General features: G+C 33.6%; 2 protein-coding genes across 10 annotated transcripts in view; one reads left to right on the top strand and one right to left on the bottom strand.

Moving 5' to 3' along the window:
- The window catches only part of LOC124431795 (lachesin-like), a 102,076-nt gene that overhangs the window by 64,166 nt on the left and 21,109 nt on the right, over window positions 1-16,801 (top strand). Inside the window, exons 1-2 of one of the 9 annotated variants that reach the window (XM_046980087.1) lie at window positions 2,122-2,870; window positions 3,160-3,212. The exons of 2 other annotated variants lie outside the window; for them this stretch is intronic. Coding sequence is in view for 1 of the 7 variants with exons in the window: in XM_046980091.1 (XP_046836047.1) it covers window positions 3,119-3,212 (94 nt within the window). In the remaining 6 variants the exon portion in view is untranslated. Of the gene's footprint in view, window positions 1-2,069; window positions 3,213-3,783; window positions 3,809-16,029; window positions 16,055-16,801 lie in introns of those variants that run through there. 6 more of the 9 variants (XM_046980088.1, XM_046980083.1, XM_046980091.1 and 3 more) reach the window with 6 other exon arrangements.
- The window catches only part of LOC124431794 (4-coumarate--CoA ligase 1-like), a 133,761-nt gene that overhangs the window by 103,964 nt on the left and 12,996 nt on the right, over window positions 1-16,801 (bottom strand). The window lies entirely within an intron of this gene.

The following is a 16,801-nucleotide window of genomic DNA, read 5'->3' as shown; positions in this document are numbered from 1 at the left end:
TTTTATGGTAAACCCAAACCCCACGTATTCAAGAGTATTCCAAGGCAATAAGATAACTTCTTCTCTGACAGCTTATAAATTTGTTTACACATAACTAATTAATTAATTAATAATAACTAATTAATCAATTTTTAAAAAACACCGCTTGACTTTGACAGGAAAACTTTACAAATATTACTTTTATTATAAAATTCTCTTTTATCACTATTGTTAGCCAATTTTACATTAAATATTAAATGAAATTTTGTACTCTTTCGTGGTTATTTAACTTTATTCAAATATTCGCGATTAACTTTGATGGTGTATTTATTACGTGAATACATACGTTCTCATCAAATCGTCCTTTCCTTTGAAATGCAAATTAATTGAATTACTGATCACTTGTAATAAAATTAAATTATATTAACGTGCTATAAATTATTTGATTTTGGAGGAACTATAAAAATCCAAAAATTATATATATATATATATATATATTTATATATTTATAATTTTAACCATAATATATACATATATATTTAGATGTATATATTTAGATATACAATCTCATTAATAACGTCAATCCTCAGATGGCATTACTTATATTTGATGCTTTTAATATTTGCTTATTCTATTTGTGATTAATAATTCAATGTTGACATTAAATTTTGAACATCTCTCGACTCTTCAACATGATCCTTTGAAATACGTTATTAATTAATAAAAGAAAGTAAAAGTGTAAACAAATCGAACGAAATCATATAACTAGGTAAACTTTGAAAATTAAACATGAAATGTACTAACTAAATTGTATAGGAATATTATTCATTAGTCATTAGATTAGTTGAAAGTATAATTAATACGTAAAAGCGTTGTCGACAGCAAGATCATTAATCGAATTATTTATTAAAGCTCGTTATCGAACACGAGAAACATTTTTATCGTTTCTTCCAATAGATATTCGAACGTTTAATGATATAACTAATGCGCGAACATTTAATTATGCGTTCTATCGATCGAAGCCGCTTCGGTTTGTTCATCTTTTGTTCGTTCACTTTATTTCTTTATTCTCTTCCGAGGTATATATGAAAGAGAAAGAGAGAGAGAGAGAGAGAGAGAGAGAGAGAGAGAAAGATAGGGTGATAAAAAAATAATAGATAGAAAGTATTCAATTATAAATTCTAACTCGACCGTATAGATCGATCGTATTATAAGCAAATAGGAATTATCGAAAGAAAATAAATCGCTCTTTCTCTCGTCGTTTTCATATCATACTTTAATTCAACATATCGATGCGTACCATTGTTCAAACGATAATTAAATTAAAACCGTATGACTTTTCCTTTCTGCCGCTGCGCCATTAATACTTGATTATCGTTGATTCATCTTTCTCTCATAAAGTTTCGATGGCATTAAGGGAAAAGGTCATTTCAGTTTAATAAATTTTTCATTTCATTCTTTTCATCCTTTCACTTTGCATTTATGGTATTTATTAACGGAATATTTAGTAACGGAATATGAATACCAACGACTTTGTTCCTCTATTCATAATAATCATACCAATGGGGATTATCTTCGTTCTATGTTGCAAGCAATGATCGAGTAACTCTGATGTTAAGCGCGCATTAAACGTTGAGCCGAATAACGAACGCTATGTTATATCTGCCTTGTCGCATAGCCGATCCGATTATAATTCGCATACGCGTCCATCTCGACTAAAATTTTCGGCGTTCTAGCCAAGATGCCGTGTTACATAGTTAATTGCTGAATTCGAATATTCTGGAGAATAGAATCTATTGCGTCGCTACGATTGCAATGGCCATTCCTCGGATTGATATTCGAAAATGACAATTTATCGATTGATAATAGAAAGAAGAAAAGAAGACAAACAAAAAAAAAAAAAAAAGAAAAAAGAGAGAAAGAAATCATTATTTTACATTGATAACAAATAGTCCAATTACTATTTTAATCCAATTCTCCGCGTTATAATCTATCTATGTGAAACAATGCGACTCGTATAATCGTATCATTAAAATGGGTGTACTCTAATCTCGGGAACAAACATGAACACATCGATTAGCTATCCCAATCCATTGATACAACGAGTATAGCTATTGATTATCATCGATAAAGTTATCTCTAACAAGTTCGTTCACATGAAAATCATCAAAATGAAATTGAGTTACGAAATTACATCGTGAATACTCCTATTAGTTTGCTATTCCAATGTGCGAAAGAAAAAGAGGACAATGGCGGACGGTTGGTTGCAAGTTTGACGGATGCATATCACCGTGGCCGACAGAGGATCTAGAACGATTTTGCGTTGTATTTATGAGGGTGTCCCGCGTGTGTAATAGGTCCAAGGGATATAGGATAGAACGTAACTCAGCATCAGAGCCAGGGCCACACTGGCGTTACGTGGCAGGTCCACCCGACCCCTTCCTGTATTTCCGTAATCCCAGGCAACACGACCACCCCGGATATCCACCTTGAAACCCACTCCCCCCTCTCTCTCTCTCTTACAACATAGACCCATAGATATCCCATACGGGACAACATATACCTCCGTCGTTCCACTTGCCAGTTACTTTGAGGTCGGATACCAAAACCCTTCTCTCTCTCTCTCTCTCTCTCTCTTTCCCCCGTTCTTCCCTCCGCCAGCACCACTACCACTCCTCACTCCTCAATCCCCACTCCACACCACCACTACCACCACCATCACCACCACTAACACCCTCTCTATCGTCACCAGCAGTACAGTCTCTAGGTGCTTAAGTATTTCACATAGTCTTCCATTCACTACCACCGGCCTCGTAACACTCCTGTCCAGTGAAACGCGATAGCATCTTAATCGTGCTAATTCGCGTTCACCCATCACCGGCTGACACTAAGTTTGTGTACGCCTACGGGGCTTCGTAGATTTTCTCGGCTTAATCCCTCTTAATTTCTTGCTACGATTTAATAATAAAGACTTTAACGCAATACGAAATATACTCATAGATTTCTACGAGGAGGAATTATTTTCATTGTATTGATTTTTAGTTTTAGATAACTTTTCTAATCCTTTTTATTCGCTTCGTATACAACCATATTATACTCGTACTTTAAATTAGTTTTTATTCACTAATGAGAAATCCTAATGAGAAACGTTCGTTCTATCGAACTCCGCCTGTTTTACAGAATCACTTATGGAAGGAATGAGAACAGGGTGAAAGAAGATAAACGCATTGACGGTAAGTCAATTGAAATGGAAACGAAATTATCGTTAAAGATGAAATCGACGTCGTTTATTATCACGGGAGTTAAATTATTTTGTATTTCACGGAAATAGATGATTCTGTGGAAACATTTTTGAAATCTTTTTCACGATCGTATTCATTTTATTTACATATATTATTACGATTGTATCGTTCGTATTCATTTAAAATGAAAATTTATACGATGCTAGTTTTACCTAAACTCATATATCTCCATTCTCTTCTTTTTTCACACACACACACATATATATATAAAATAATATTCTATCATATTCTTCAATCCTTTCAAATAAATATTTCTGTAATACTTTGTACGTGGTATCTTCGAAGTATCGTAAAGGCGATAAGTAAAGCACCTTAAAGGTACACAAGGTAGTCAGAAAGCAAGCGGATATGTCACTGTTTGAAATAACATGACGCACGATGACAGCACACTCGAATCCAATAGAATGAACGTTACTCACCGAAAGCCGCCTTATGTCGCATTTACTCTTGGTACATTTAGGATCTCACGTGATTTGTAACGCGCATTAACGTCACCATTGCTTTCCACCAAAGAAGAAAACAGAAACGTGAGTAGCGTTCAAATAGTATCCCTGTATCGAACAATTCTTAAGATCAACCCTTTGAATATATAGCACGAAATGTACGTGTCTTCCGAGACTCACTAGTATCAAACAAATTACTAAGGGCGATTGATTAATTTTTATTGAAAATAAAAGAGATTGAGAATCTCTTAAACTTGATTAACTTCATAAATATTTGGGCATATATATGTATAAATCTCAATAATTATTTATTTTTTATAAAAAAAAAAAGATAATTACTAAAAATGTAAGCAATTACCTAGGCACTATTTGTCTTTAGGACAAATATTAAAAAAAAAAAACATCGCTAAGTTTATTAGTCGACATGATCTATATTATAAATTAAGAATAAACAAAAATTAAAATAGCACAGCGAGCGCATGCGCGTGCGCGGTACAATCAGTTCGGTACTCCAACATGGGCAGAGAAAACTAGGAAGGAAATTACGGTTCCGCGCTGGTTGACGTAATAAAACGTTGTATCTATGTAATGCCAGGAACATTAATGTATTCACCGCGCATCATTGGTGTCCTCGACATGATGCACGACGAGTCGTTCCGTAACACTGTATGCTCCACTGATTCACTATCTCTAATTTAGTACGCGGCACAGTTAAATGCTCCTGATAACCGCAATTTCTAGTCATTGCGACCGCGATTTTAACGCTTGCATTAAATTGCGAGCGGTTACGTTACAAGAAATCTTTACGGTGAATTTTTAACTGGGGAAAAAAAGTTTGCTAATTTATCTTTCATTTTTATCAGTCTATTTAGAGGTAATCCAGTTGGATTCTAAAACGCGACGCTACATACGTGTCTATTGAAAATATCGAAAAAAGAGTAATAATAAAAAGAAGAAGAAAAAAAAAAAGAAAGACAGAAAAAAAGAACGGAAAGAGAAGAGGCACGTCAATTTCCCTCCTTCGAGTTTTAATTAAATCTGTTCTGACTGTTGCATCCGGTCAAGTAAGCATGGAAACAAAAAAAAAATGAAGTTAAAAACGATCAAGATGATATAAAAGAAAGATTCGTAATTTGGAAAAGAAAAGCAATCCAATAAGAATAAAATGTCATACATAGCACCACTTCCATTCGAGATTATCGTTCGTAAAATACATTGAAAGACAGGTCAGTTTAATTTCGTGAAAGATATGTAACTGGACAAACGAGGATAGTAAGAGGGGTAGAATAGAGCAGAAGCCATGATGGGGTTGGAAAAGGCGAAAGCCACTTACTATGCGAGCTACGATGTCCTCAGCACGGTGATATTCTCTGCATAATTATTACCTTACCTACTAGCTAGCGAGGACTTCTTCTTATCTATTCCTGACTGGAATATAGGATGGAGAACGACGTCACGTTCAGAAGATTTTTACGTCACGTGCCTAGCCTCGACAGTGGCGTCAGCGGTGTCGGTATGGCGTGCAGATACCACGAAAGAGTGAGTGAGAGAGAAAGAGAGAAAGAGAAAAAGAGAGAAGAGAATCAATTCCAGCAGGCAGTCGAGCGTCAAAATCCTGATGCTGAGTCACCCCCATCCCTTAACCCTCCCTATACCATCACCTCTTCTACTGACGTTAGTATTCGCGCTAGCCTCTCTCTCTCTCTCTCTCTTTCTCTCTTCTCGTTCTCTCTCTTTTTTGAGCCATTCAAGCACACCGCAACGTGCACTTTTCGTCGATCGCTTTGAACCCCACGTTCCAAGAGAATTTGCATATTGCGTAGCCAAGAGAAACGGGTCTACGGTAGCGTGTGCCACTAGCATCGCTACCACCCTGGTAGCTCGTCGAGAAGATTAAGGGTGTTCTTTCGCGCGTGATAGGTACTGTGTTTCGTTCGGTGTTTCGTCGACTCGATCGGAGGGAATTGATTGATAGACCGATCGCTACGTTAGTTCGATTCGCGGCTTCTAAAGGGAACTTACTATTTGTTTTCTCGACTTCTGAACTTTGGGAACGATCACCGATTACATTTGATCGTTTCTATACCCTTTTAACAACGTCAAAGGAGAAAAGTATCTAGCTAGTTTGATCTTTTTTAATTGTCTTCTTAACAAGATAAATGTATCGATTAGATGCCGTTCGAAAATTATCGATATCATAATCGCCTATGTCACTATAAGAGTTAATATTATAAAATATTTGAAAATACCTAAATACTATATCATTGCTTGATCTATTTGATATATTTATCATTGGATCAATAACTATCTCCCCTTTTAATTATCTATGTATATCTACGTTTATCTTTTCGAAAAATACTCATCGATTTGATCTAATCGTAAATAGGTAAGTACGATCGTCAATAAATCGATAAACAACCTTAATATTTCCGTCATTATTTCCTCTCATTATCAGTTAATCCATCGTAGTTGAATATCGACGTTAATTATTATCCATTATTACGAATATTGATTTAATTTCACTTTATCTCTACTTGTTAAATTAAAATTCACGTTTACAATATTGTTAACGATCGTTATTGCGAAAGGGAAAGAAAAAGGAAAAAGAAAAAGAACAAAAAACAAAAAAAAAAAGAAGCAAAAAAGAGAAGAGAACATCGCGTTGGGAAATTTTCTTTTTTTTCTTTTTTGTTTTTTTCTTTTTTTTTTTTTAACATGTAAACTACATATATACATACAAGTCGAGAGTCTCTTTTGGTCGTACGATGAAAGGTGCTAGTTAATGTTACCGGTTACGCTTTTGGAATACGGGATGTCAGACCGACATCAGATTCAGAAGATTCCTGGATCACGTGCCTTCGGGATCGCGTGGAAGGATCGCGAAGGAAAATCAATTCCGGTGTGCAGTCGAGCGTCAAGATTCGCCGACGGCTGTTCCGCTCGTACTCCTTCGACATCGTGCGTGACGTGCTCTTTCTGTACTTTTCTTCTTTTTTCCTTCTTTCTTTCTTTCTCTTTCTCTCTCTCTCTCTCTCTCTCTCTCTCCCTCCCTCCCTCCCTCTTTCTCCATCTATCTATCTATCTCTCTCTATCTATCTCTGTCTCTGTCTATTTTACTCGCTTTTCTTCTCCTTGCCGATCCTGAAAATGCGTGTAATGGAAATTTTTATCAAGAACATGCATCGACTCCATTTCAACATTCTATGTGCATACGTATATATGCGTAGATAAGCGTGTACATATATATGTGTGCTTATGCGCTTACATATGTGTCTGTGTGCGTGTATGTGTGTGTATATATATGTGTATGTGTATAATAGCTTGAACGCATAAGCGTTCACGTCTCGTTGTTTGCTCGATATTTTTACTAGGTTCCTCTCGATCTTGTCAGCTGAAATAGTCTACTGTTAAAAAGGATATTCGTCTATTTCTAACGTCAATTTGAAGAAGAAGATAGAATAAACAGTAATTTCTTACAATCTACGTGCTCCTTAATGATCCTACTTGATCCTTCGAAAGTTTTCGTTGTATTCATTAGAAACAAAATCCTCGAATTTTCTATGGAATTTGTTACGCAAGATAAGTATCTATCTGTAAGTTAGAAGTAAGATAAGTAAGTAGCTGAAAGTATGCTTATATAAGAGGATCAAAGCAGAAACGTTGCTATTTAGATAGAAAATATGTGAAAACAAGATGCATATAGAAAGCTTCAAAGATCGGCACATAGTTCTATTTTCTCATTTTCTCAGACGGACATCTTCTCTCTCTCTCTCTCTCTCTCTCTCTTTACACATGACTTACATTCTCCAGTAAAAAGGGGCATATACGGGGTGAGAAGCCATTTTAGAAAATCCAAATTGATCGCATGGCAACAAATTCTCTCCCGTACGATTTTTCTCGTCTCGTTCACTATCCTATGTCTGTCCGTGTGTTTCTATATGTGTTTGTATGTGTGTGTATATGCACGCAGATAAAAAATTGTTTAAAAGTTATCTAGCAAATAAAAAAGCGATGCTCAGTTCAATTGAAAACATCTCTCTTCTTTCTACCTGTTTTTTTAATTTCTGACATATGAAAATATCTCTATGTTCAACAACCCCATAAACGAAGAAATATTTCAAGGAGCGTGGAGATGAGAATAAGCGAGGGTGGGGATTATATAGAAAGAAAAGGAATTGTTTATATTTTTCCCTTATGAGAAGTCCAGAGATATCTTTCAAAGGGGGAAAAAAATTATGTATATAAAAGTAGTGCGAGTTCGTGTTTGCGTCGGCATATATAAAAAGGAGAAATATGATTTCCTCTTTTTTTTTTCTTTTTTTTTTTTCTTTATTTTTTTATTTTTCCTAAAGAAAGAGAAAACGCGTAAGAAGTACTACCAGGATTACTTTTCCCCTTTGTATATTCCTTTCAAAGAAGCTATTATAATTTCTTTCCTTTTATTTCTTTGTTTCGTTTAGTAACAAAATATTAGTAAACAAGAGAGAGTAAGAAAAAGAGAGAAAGAGAGAGAGAGAGAGAGAGAGAGAGAAATGGAGATAGAGTAACGATTGAAAGAATGGAAAAATAAAAAAGGATAGTTGTTGATAATTAAATTATTTATTGATGAATCGAAGTCAAAGTTTTTCGATCGTGATAATAAAACGAGACAACGTGACATCAGTAGTAAAATGTAAACCTTAATGAACGCGGCACGATGAAGTAGATTATGAAAGTAATTGAAGTAAAGCGGCTACGAGATCATTCTCAAGCTAGAAAGGTCTCTCCGATATTAAGGACGACTTCTTGGAGCTAGAAAGATCACAATGGTTAAGAAAATTATAGGGGATGGGATCTAGGATAAGACGAGCTCGTAAAATAGTACGAAGGGACGAAAAAGTGTCGTCTCTATAAATTTTACGTTCCCACGAATGATAATTCTTCATTCTAACAAATAAAATCTGCGATATAATGAATCGAGCTATCCATATACTTTTTTTATGTGTTTCTTTTTTATTTTTTACTTTTTTATTTTCTTTTCTGCATTCCAATTAACGTCAGATCGATGTGATTAGATATACATATATATATATATATATTTATATATATATATATATATATATATATATATATATATATATATATATATAAAGGAAGATTATTAAAGATTTAATGATCAATTAGTTTATGCGCTATTCAATGAGTAAAAGTAAAAAAAAAAAAAAAAAAATAAAAAGATAAGATACTTTTCGTATGGATATTATCGATAAATAAATAATATTACAACTTTTGTTTCTTTTTTTTTTCTTTTTTCTTTTCTTCTTTCACGATGGAATCAAAATTAATTCGAGCAGAAAAGAGATAGAAGTATACGGGAAAAGGAATAATTCTACTTCATGTGATATAAAGAATGGCACATTACGAACGATCTTTCGTGATTCCTTAGCAAAGTATACCCCCTTGAAAAATGGTGGAAGGGGGGAAAGCAAGGAGGAAGAGAGTAAAACAAAAAAAAAATGACGAAAAAAAAAAGAAAAAAGATTATAAAGAATGGTTTCTATACGGAAGAGAAGAGGTCGTTAATTAAATTCTTCGTGAAGAGAAAGAGAGATGGAAAACTATGGACACGTGTTCGTGTCTCTGGCTAACTTACAATCTTATTATCAAAGAGAACGAATTTTCGTGAGGGTTCTCTTTGAGAGAAAAAAGTTTCAAAAAGAAAAGAGAAAGAGAGAGAAGGAAAGAAAGAGTATAAGAAAGCAAGAAATTATGAAGGAAGTGCATACGTGCTTTGCTTTTACAATATTTGTATAAAATAAACAACGAGAAAAGAAGCGTAATCGAACAGAACAAAAAATTCGACCGAAATAAATTTCATTTTATAGTATATATATATATATATATATATATAGTGGTACAGCCCCAAGGGAGAAAATACCTTTGAGATTTGATTTACGACGTCGACTTTCTTTATACTGCATAAATGACTATAAAATAATTAATATTGCAAATCTCAATTACATTCAAATATAGAATATATATATATATATATATATATATATATGTGTGTGTGTGTGTATTATCCATTAACGTAGTTCATAATTAAACATTAGTACAAATAGGGAAAATTAACTTTGCCAAAGTGAAAAAATAAATTGATTAAGAATAACGCTCTTCTACCTTTACTTGTTTTATATATATATATGTGGACATATATATATATATGGACGAGTAAATTTAATCGCTAAGTATCAAACGAAAGCTTTACACGATACATAAACGCGTAACGTGTGTACCGTTACGGAAAGAGTTAAATTGAAGAAGAAGGATAGAGAGGTAAGGAGAGAGAGAAAGAGAATGAGACGGATGGATATAAAGAGTGAAAAGGATCGAGCGAACCATCGAAAGTAACAATCACACCAGGCTACAAAAGCAAGTCTCTGTTATAGTAGAGAAACGAAACGAAACGAAACGAAACGAACGAAACGAAACGAAACGAAACGAAACGAATGAAACGAAATGAAACAAACGGAATCGACAAGCGGGGGAGAACCGAATCGGCCGACTACGAGAGGAGAAAAAGAATGAGAAAGAGAGAGAAACAGAGAGAAAGGTACGGAGGAGGAGGGAAGCAAAAGAGAAGGAGAAAGAGTAAAAGGCACGGGGTTAAATGAAACGCGAATTTCAAGCTTGAAAGATGGAGACCGTGGCTGGATAGGAAAGGGGTGGGTTCCCTATAAAGGAAGAACGTAACTTATTAGATTTCTATGGCGAGCGTGTATCCTCGCGAACGTGTTTACTTTACCCTCGATAGATATTATCGAAGCCGAGGTAGAGTCCAGAATTATTAAGCGAACTCGAAGCTAGAGGGTGCGGCTTTTCAATAATATATATATATATATATATATATATATATATATATATATATTTACACATACTCATATATACTCGTTTTCTCTATTACTCCATCCTCTCACGCCCTTTTCTCCTTCTTTCTCTTTTTCTTTCCCTCTTGTAATACGAGTCTCGACGTTTTTCCATGATACTTTATGTTCCCTAACTCATTTTGTGTCTCAGCATATTACTCGTCTTCTTATCACGTTTAAGTACGTATAGTTTGACTTATCTGTTATCATATAATATCACTTTATGTATACATACATACATATGTATGTATACATGTAATATATCTATCTGAAAAATATAACATATATTCCTCATAAATATTCATTCCTTTTTTTTTTATCTTCTCTATTCTAATTGAATTTTTGTTGAATATTTTATATATATATATATATATATATATATATATATGTATATATCAAGAGAAAAAGAGAATGAGAGAGAGAGAGAGAGAGAGAGAGAGAGAGAGACAGAGAGTTCAGTTATTCTATAAAATTAATAATTTGATTTGAACTGTAAAGCAAACATTATTTATAAATTAAATGACATATGAAATATCTAGGTATTACATGGAATGTTATCGTTGTTATTTCACGAAATGCATAGGTAGTATATCTAAAGAAATAATTATAATTGTATACGGTAGAGAGTTAAGAGTTAATTGACTTCATAAACGGTCATTCTATAAAATAACTTTTCTGGTATTTTGACAGTAACGTTTGTACGTATTACATTTAAATTCTAATTTATTCAGATTAAAATATGGTAATACACGAAGAGACACGATACAATATGAAATAATCCTTTCTATTCACTTAACCCTGTCCCTCTTTCTTTGGCCATGTTTCGACCGATCGAATAACTCCGATCCGTCCTGTCAAAAGCAGGTAACAACATACACGAGTACACGTCGGTATCGTCGAGGGAGGCTGAACAAGGTGGCCTCGAGACTATTCCTCTCCAGCCTCCTGCCATCGTCGTATGGACCAGTCAAGCGAATGTTCTTTCGTTTCTCTCGATTTCATAAAATTTATTGAATGGCACTGCGTCCGTTCTTTCAACTACTCAACAACGAATAAACGAATGAACGAACAAACGATAAATCGTTTTAAAAACTTAACCTTTCGATATCGGATACAGATTTAGTTTTTTTTTCTTCTTTTTTTTTTTCATGTTTTTTCTTTTTTTCTTCTCCTTCATTATAGATAAGCAATGATCCGTAAATTCGATTCCTCGTTAATATATTTTCTCTTGAATATCGTCGGTCTTTTTTTTTTCGATCATACGTGCACAATATCCGGCGGTAATTGTAACATTGAATTCGTGTATAATTCAATATTAAAAAAGAATTGTGTAATGATTGAAAAAAAAGTATTTAAGAAAAAAAGATATACGTGAACTCTCTAATAATTTATGTACAATCGATTAATAATGGTATAAGAATCACTTATTTTGTATTATATCGATCAAAATTATGGTCGTATTTCGACAATAAGAATAATTGATCGATTTAATAAATATTTCATATCGTATACGTCAGAAAGGATTATCCCTAAATCTATTTAGAAGATTGTTATAACTAAGGGAAGTTGTTAAAGAAGAAATGATCATGCGATTATATCATTTAAAATTTGTAGAACTCCGTGAAACGAATTACGAGGGTTGCCAAGCGGTATTGAATACAAATTATTTAAAACTCTCCTAATGGATAATTTGAAAGGGATAAAATAACATCGTTCTTCTTGGCTCGTCTTTTATCGAATCGATGTTAGAGACCGATCTTTGTTGAGGAGAGAGCGATAAAAAAAAAAAAAAAAAAAAAAAAAAAAAAAAAAATAAAAGAAAAAAAGGAGAAAGAAAAAAGAAAAGAAAAAGAGAACAGTAAATAGCCATTTGTGAAAGGGACAAATTTATTTATTTCCGTAGTGTCGGACAGGTGAAACAAAATGCACACCGGCTATACACTTTCTTTCTCTTCTTCAGTGTCAGAGTTTCGTTTCCTTTTTTTGTTTTTTTTTTTTTTTTGTTCTTTTCCTTTTACTTAGAGCTTAATGAGAAACCCTTCGAGAGAAGGACGACAAGAAATATTGTGGAAATTCGATCGACAAATTGGAACGAACGGTACGTAAAATTTATCGAATAACGTATATCTATATTTTCCTACGGACCCGACTGATGTTATACGATTTATCTTTAAGATAAAAGAAAAAAAAAAAAAAAAGAAAAATATTACGAATAGAAATCGTACTTCGTTTATTTCAAACTTCTCATCGCGATAAACTCTATCTTTATGAACGATATTTTACCTATTTTTTTCTCTTTTTTAAAAAATCTAATTGTTAAAGTTATATCGGTGATACTTTCGAGAATCCAGTACCGACGTGCATTGAATTATTTTCTTATGCAAGTTCTCAAGTGCAATTTAGTAACCGTTGAATCTCGAGTCATTTTCAATATCATTCGAAGCCGGGAATTCTTGAAAGTCTTGAAAATATCACAAAAGACTCGATAGCTTTAACGAATTTAAAAAAGTTTTTCTCATAGAACTTCGTCTTTCTTCGAATAAACTCGTTCTTTGATACTTCCTTCATAACGAATAACTCGATGATAGTCATTTCTCTTTCTTTTTTCATTTCTTTTTTTCTTTTATATTTAAAAAAAATCTTTACCGTGATATCAAATCGTACCGATTAAAAAGACAATAATTTATGAATGAACGTTGATCATTCATTTGTAATACTATCTTAAGGAGAAAAAAGTTGGAAATAATCACGTTATCGTTAAACCTTAATTTTCTTATTGTATTAGGTATTATAAACAATGCGTCAGAATGTACATTAGAAAAATTCAAGCCACGTAAGATACACAACCCTCTCCTCCTCCATATATACACATATATACGAATATGAACACACTATCTCTCTCTCTCTCTCTCTCTCTCTCTCTCTCTCTCTCTCTCTCTCTTCTATCCGAAACACGGGAGCATTATCTTTTCATCCGCAGGCGTAAACACCGCAATTACATCTGCGAGCGTGTCGCTGCGGCATATGCCGTGGCATGAATTATGTCGCGCAGACAAACGGTTTACCACGGCGAAACGATAATCGTCGTTCCGCGTGCGCTCGCGCCTCTAACAACGCGCGAAAATTTCGTCGGATACGTCGGAAAATTCCAACTGGACCACTAGATATGGTTAAAGAGCGACCACTGTTATAGAACTCGCGTTTTGGTTCGCGTTATATCGTATTCAATTTTGTTTCGTTTTATTTCGTTCCATTGTACTGCTATCTCATTCGATTCGATTCTCGCAAAAATTAAATTGTCTTTTTTGATATTTGATCGATATCGTGGAATATGACTTTTGTAATAGAAAATGTTTCACAACATTTGACATGTCATAAAACGAAAATAAAAATGAAACGATTTTCTAAATCGATTAATAATTAACTCGTTTCAAACTTTCGTAAGATTTTTTTTCTTCTACATTTATCGATAATAACGTCAAATCGTTATATATTTATACAAACATATTATTGCGATATATTCAAATATAAAACTTCTTCGATGTATTTAGATATAAATAGATTATTATATTGTTGTATAGTTTATTATATGCTGTCATTTGATCGTAAAATAAACTCTCGTAAAATAATATATCGATTCGTCTTCACTTGAAAAGTAAGTTTACGAGAAAGTAATTACTATGTCTACGAGAGAAACTTAACTTCATCTATGAAATATATAGTGCTTCAAACTTTGAGGAGTATACGAGGAGGTAGGTATAGGTAGTCAAATAGAGGTCGGAATTTTCTTATTCTTCGAAGAAGTTTGCCAGCGTAATTTCGAATGAGTTAGAAGAGATCGTAGAAAGTGCATATATCGTGCGTAAACTTTTTACCAACCATTTCCCGACTCGAGATAGGTACCTCTACGTATGATTCGGAAATTCGTATGAATTCCAAGCGCCGACTATTTCGAAAAGTTTGCTTGCTCAAAAGAAGTTTTCGCGCGTAGAGGAGGTTTCTATCGAGTCGGCTCTCGAATTGATGTCTCCTTCTTATCGCGTACTTGAAACTTCGATCGTAAGTAGCATCGAATTAATCGACTTTACGGGATACATCAATTGTTCTAATTCCATTTGAGACACATAATATTTTCTTAGTATCATTTTTCATATTATTTCGTTATCGTCTTTCTCTCTCTCTCTCTCTCTCTCTCTCTCTCTCTCTCTCTCTCTCTCTCTCTCTCTCTCTCTCTCTTTTTGTTTGTTCGTTTGTTCGTTTCGCTTTAAAATATTTTTTTCTCTTTTCTTTTTAGAAACCATGAACTTCAAGCCACATATAGCTTGTTATATGAACAATTAATTCTCTGTTAACATATAAGCCTATAATAGTTCTAATACTATAATATTTCGTATTAACTATATATGTACATATGTTGGAGAGAACGATTATCTAAGATCGGCTTAACAAAGTTGACTTTGCGTTTTAAAGCTATAACGCATAGGTTAGTTTGCCTTTCTAAAAAGTCTTTTTTCTTAACAGCGACATCCATTAATATCAACAAACGAAAGAAGAAATGTACCCTCTACTTTTTTGACTCGAGCAAAAAACTTTTCTTGGTCTCTCTCTCTCTCTCTCTATTTCTTTGAGTCTATTCTCTTTACCATCTTTATTTTTCTTTTATTTTTTTTATACCGAGACCTTTTAGCTCACTACGCTAGAAAACACTTTTTACTTTTCCTTTTTATTAGTTTCATTCTAAAGAACATACATGCACGCACACAAGGAAAAAAGATTTCCAAGGATATCACGTTTACCCACCGAATCGATATTAATGTTCAAACAAAAAAAAAAAAAAGAAAAAGAAAAAAATTTGTTTGATGCATTTAATTTAGGACCTTATTAAAATAGCACGATATATCGTATTTGCAAGATCGATTTCCATTTTCTTTAATTTCTCATCTTGGTCTCAACGATAAGTGAGACTAACCTATTTCAGAATCGTAATCGTAATTGCGATTGTTTCCAGTCTGTGAAACGTTTCACGGACTTTGGATAATTACCCACCATAACGATAATAATGATAATAATCGGACACATATTTCGAAGTAAGTGCTAACACTATGTGATGCTTCGGGATAGACACTAAGTACGTACATACGTATAATGTGTGTATGTGTATATATACGTACTTACGTAAGTATTTGAAATTACGATAACAGCATCGCGTCATTTTGTAGTACGAAATGAACAAAAAAAAGAGAAGAAAAAAGAAAAGAGGAAAAAGATAAAAAAACAAAAGAGAAAAAAAAAAGAAAGGAAAAAATGAAACAAGAAGAAGACTCGTAAAGAACAACGTAAACGGATTACTTTGTGCGAGCCATCGCTCAACTTTCACAATTGCAAGATACCATCATCTCGAGACACATCCTTAAACAATAATAACGTAAGTAATAATTCATTTGCACTGGAGGCGATCATCTTAAACTTTTTTAAAGATTAAAAAAAAGAAGAAAAAAAAAAGAGGAAGAAAGAAAGAAAGAAAGAAAAAGAGAAAGAGAGATGTTGGAAGGAAATAAAATATTTATCCATGGTTTACTTTTCTTCCCTCATTTCTATTTTTTCTTTTTTGTTTCTTCTTCTTCTTCTTCTCTTCGTTCATCCCCTTTCCATCATTCCCCCTTTCCCGTACTCTGTCCCTTTTCCTTTCCCAAGTTCTTATACATTTTCAAGCGAGAGCCCTTCCGGGCTCGTAGCCTGACAGCAATCCATCCATTGGTGTCGTGGACGGCGATTAAAGTGTTAAATTAACTGTCTCTACATTTCAAAAGGAGACAGTTATTACTCGCCGCAAGGTGACGTGGTTTACGTAATTACCGTCTACCACTTGTCCGATTGTTTTACCCTTTCCAATTTCTCTCTCCCTTATTCTCTTTCTCTTTCTCTCTTTACCATCATCAGAAGAGATATTTCTAATATCAAAGATTTGCATCTCTCTTTCTCTCTTTTTCTTTATCTCTCCATGAGTCTTCCTCTTTGTTCTTTCGAGAATTACAACGTTGGGATGGAAGGAAGAAATGCCGGAAGCACTCGAATGACAAAATTTCTGCCCACGTTATATCATTTAAAACATTTTCTAGATCATTTAAAACGCCATTCAGGATATATATATATGTATTATGAATTATCTTTC

The sequence above is a fragment of the Vespa crabro genome, chromosome 22 (genome assembly GCF_910589235.1).
Source record: "Vespa crabro chromosome 22, iyVesCrab1.2, whole genome shotgun sequence".
In the NCBI taxonomy this organism is placed as follows: domain Eukaryota; kingdom Metazoa; phylum Arthropoda; class Insecta; order Hymenoptera; family Vespidae; genus Vespa; species Vespa crabro.
The sequence above is the reverse complement of the archived record's forward strand: the minus strand, read 5'-3'. Positions and strand labels throughout refer to the sequence as shown.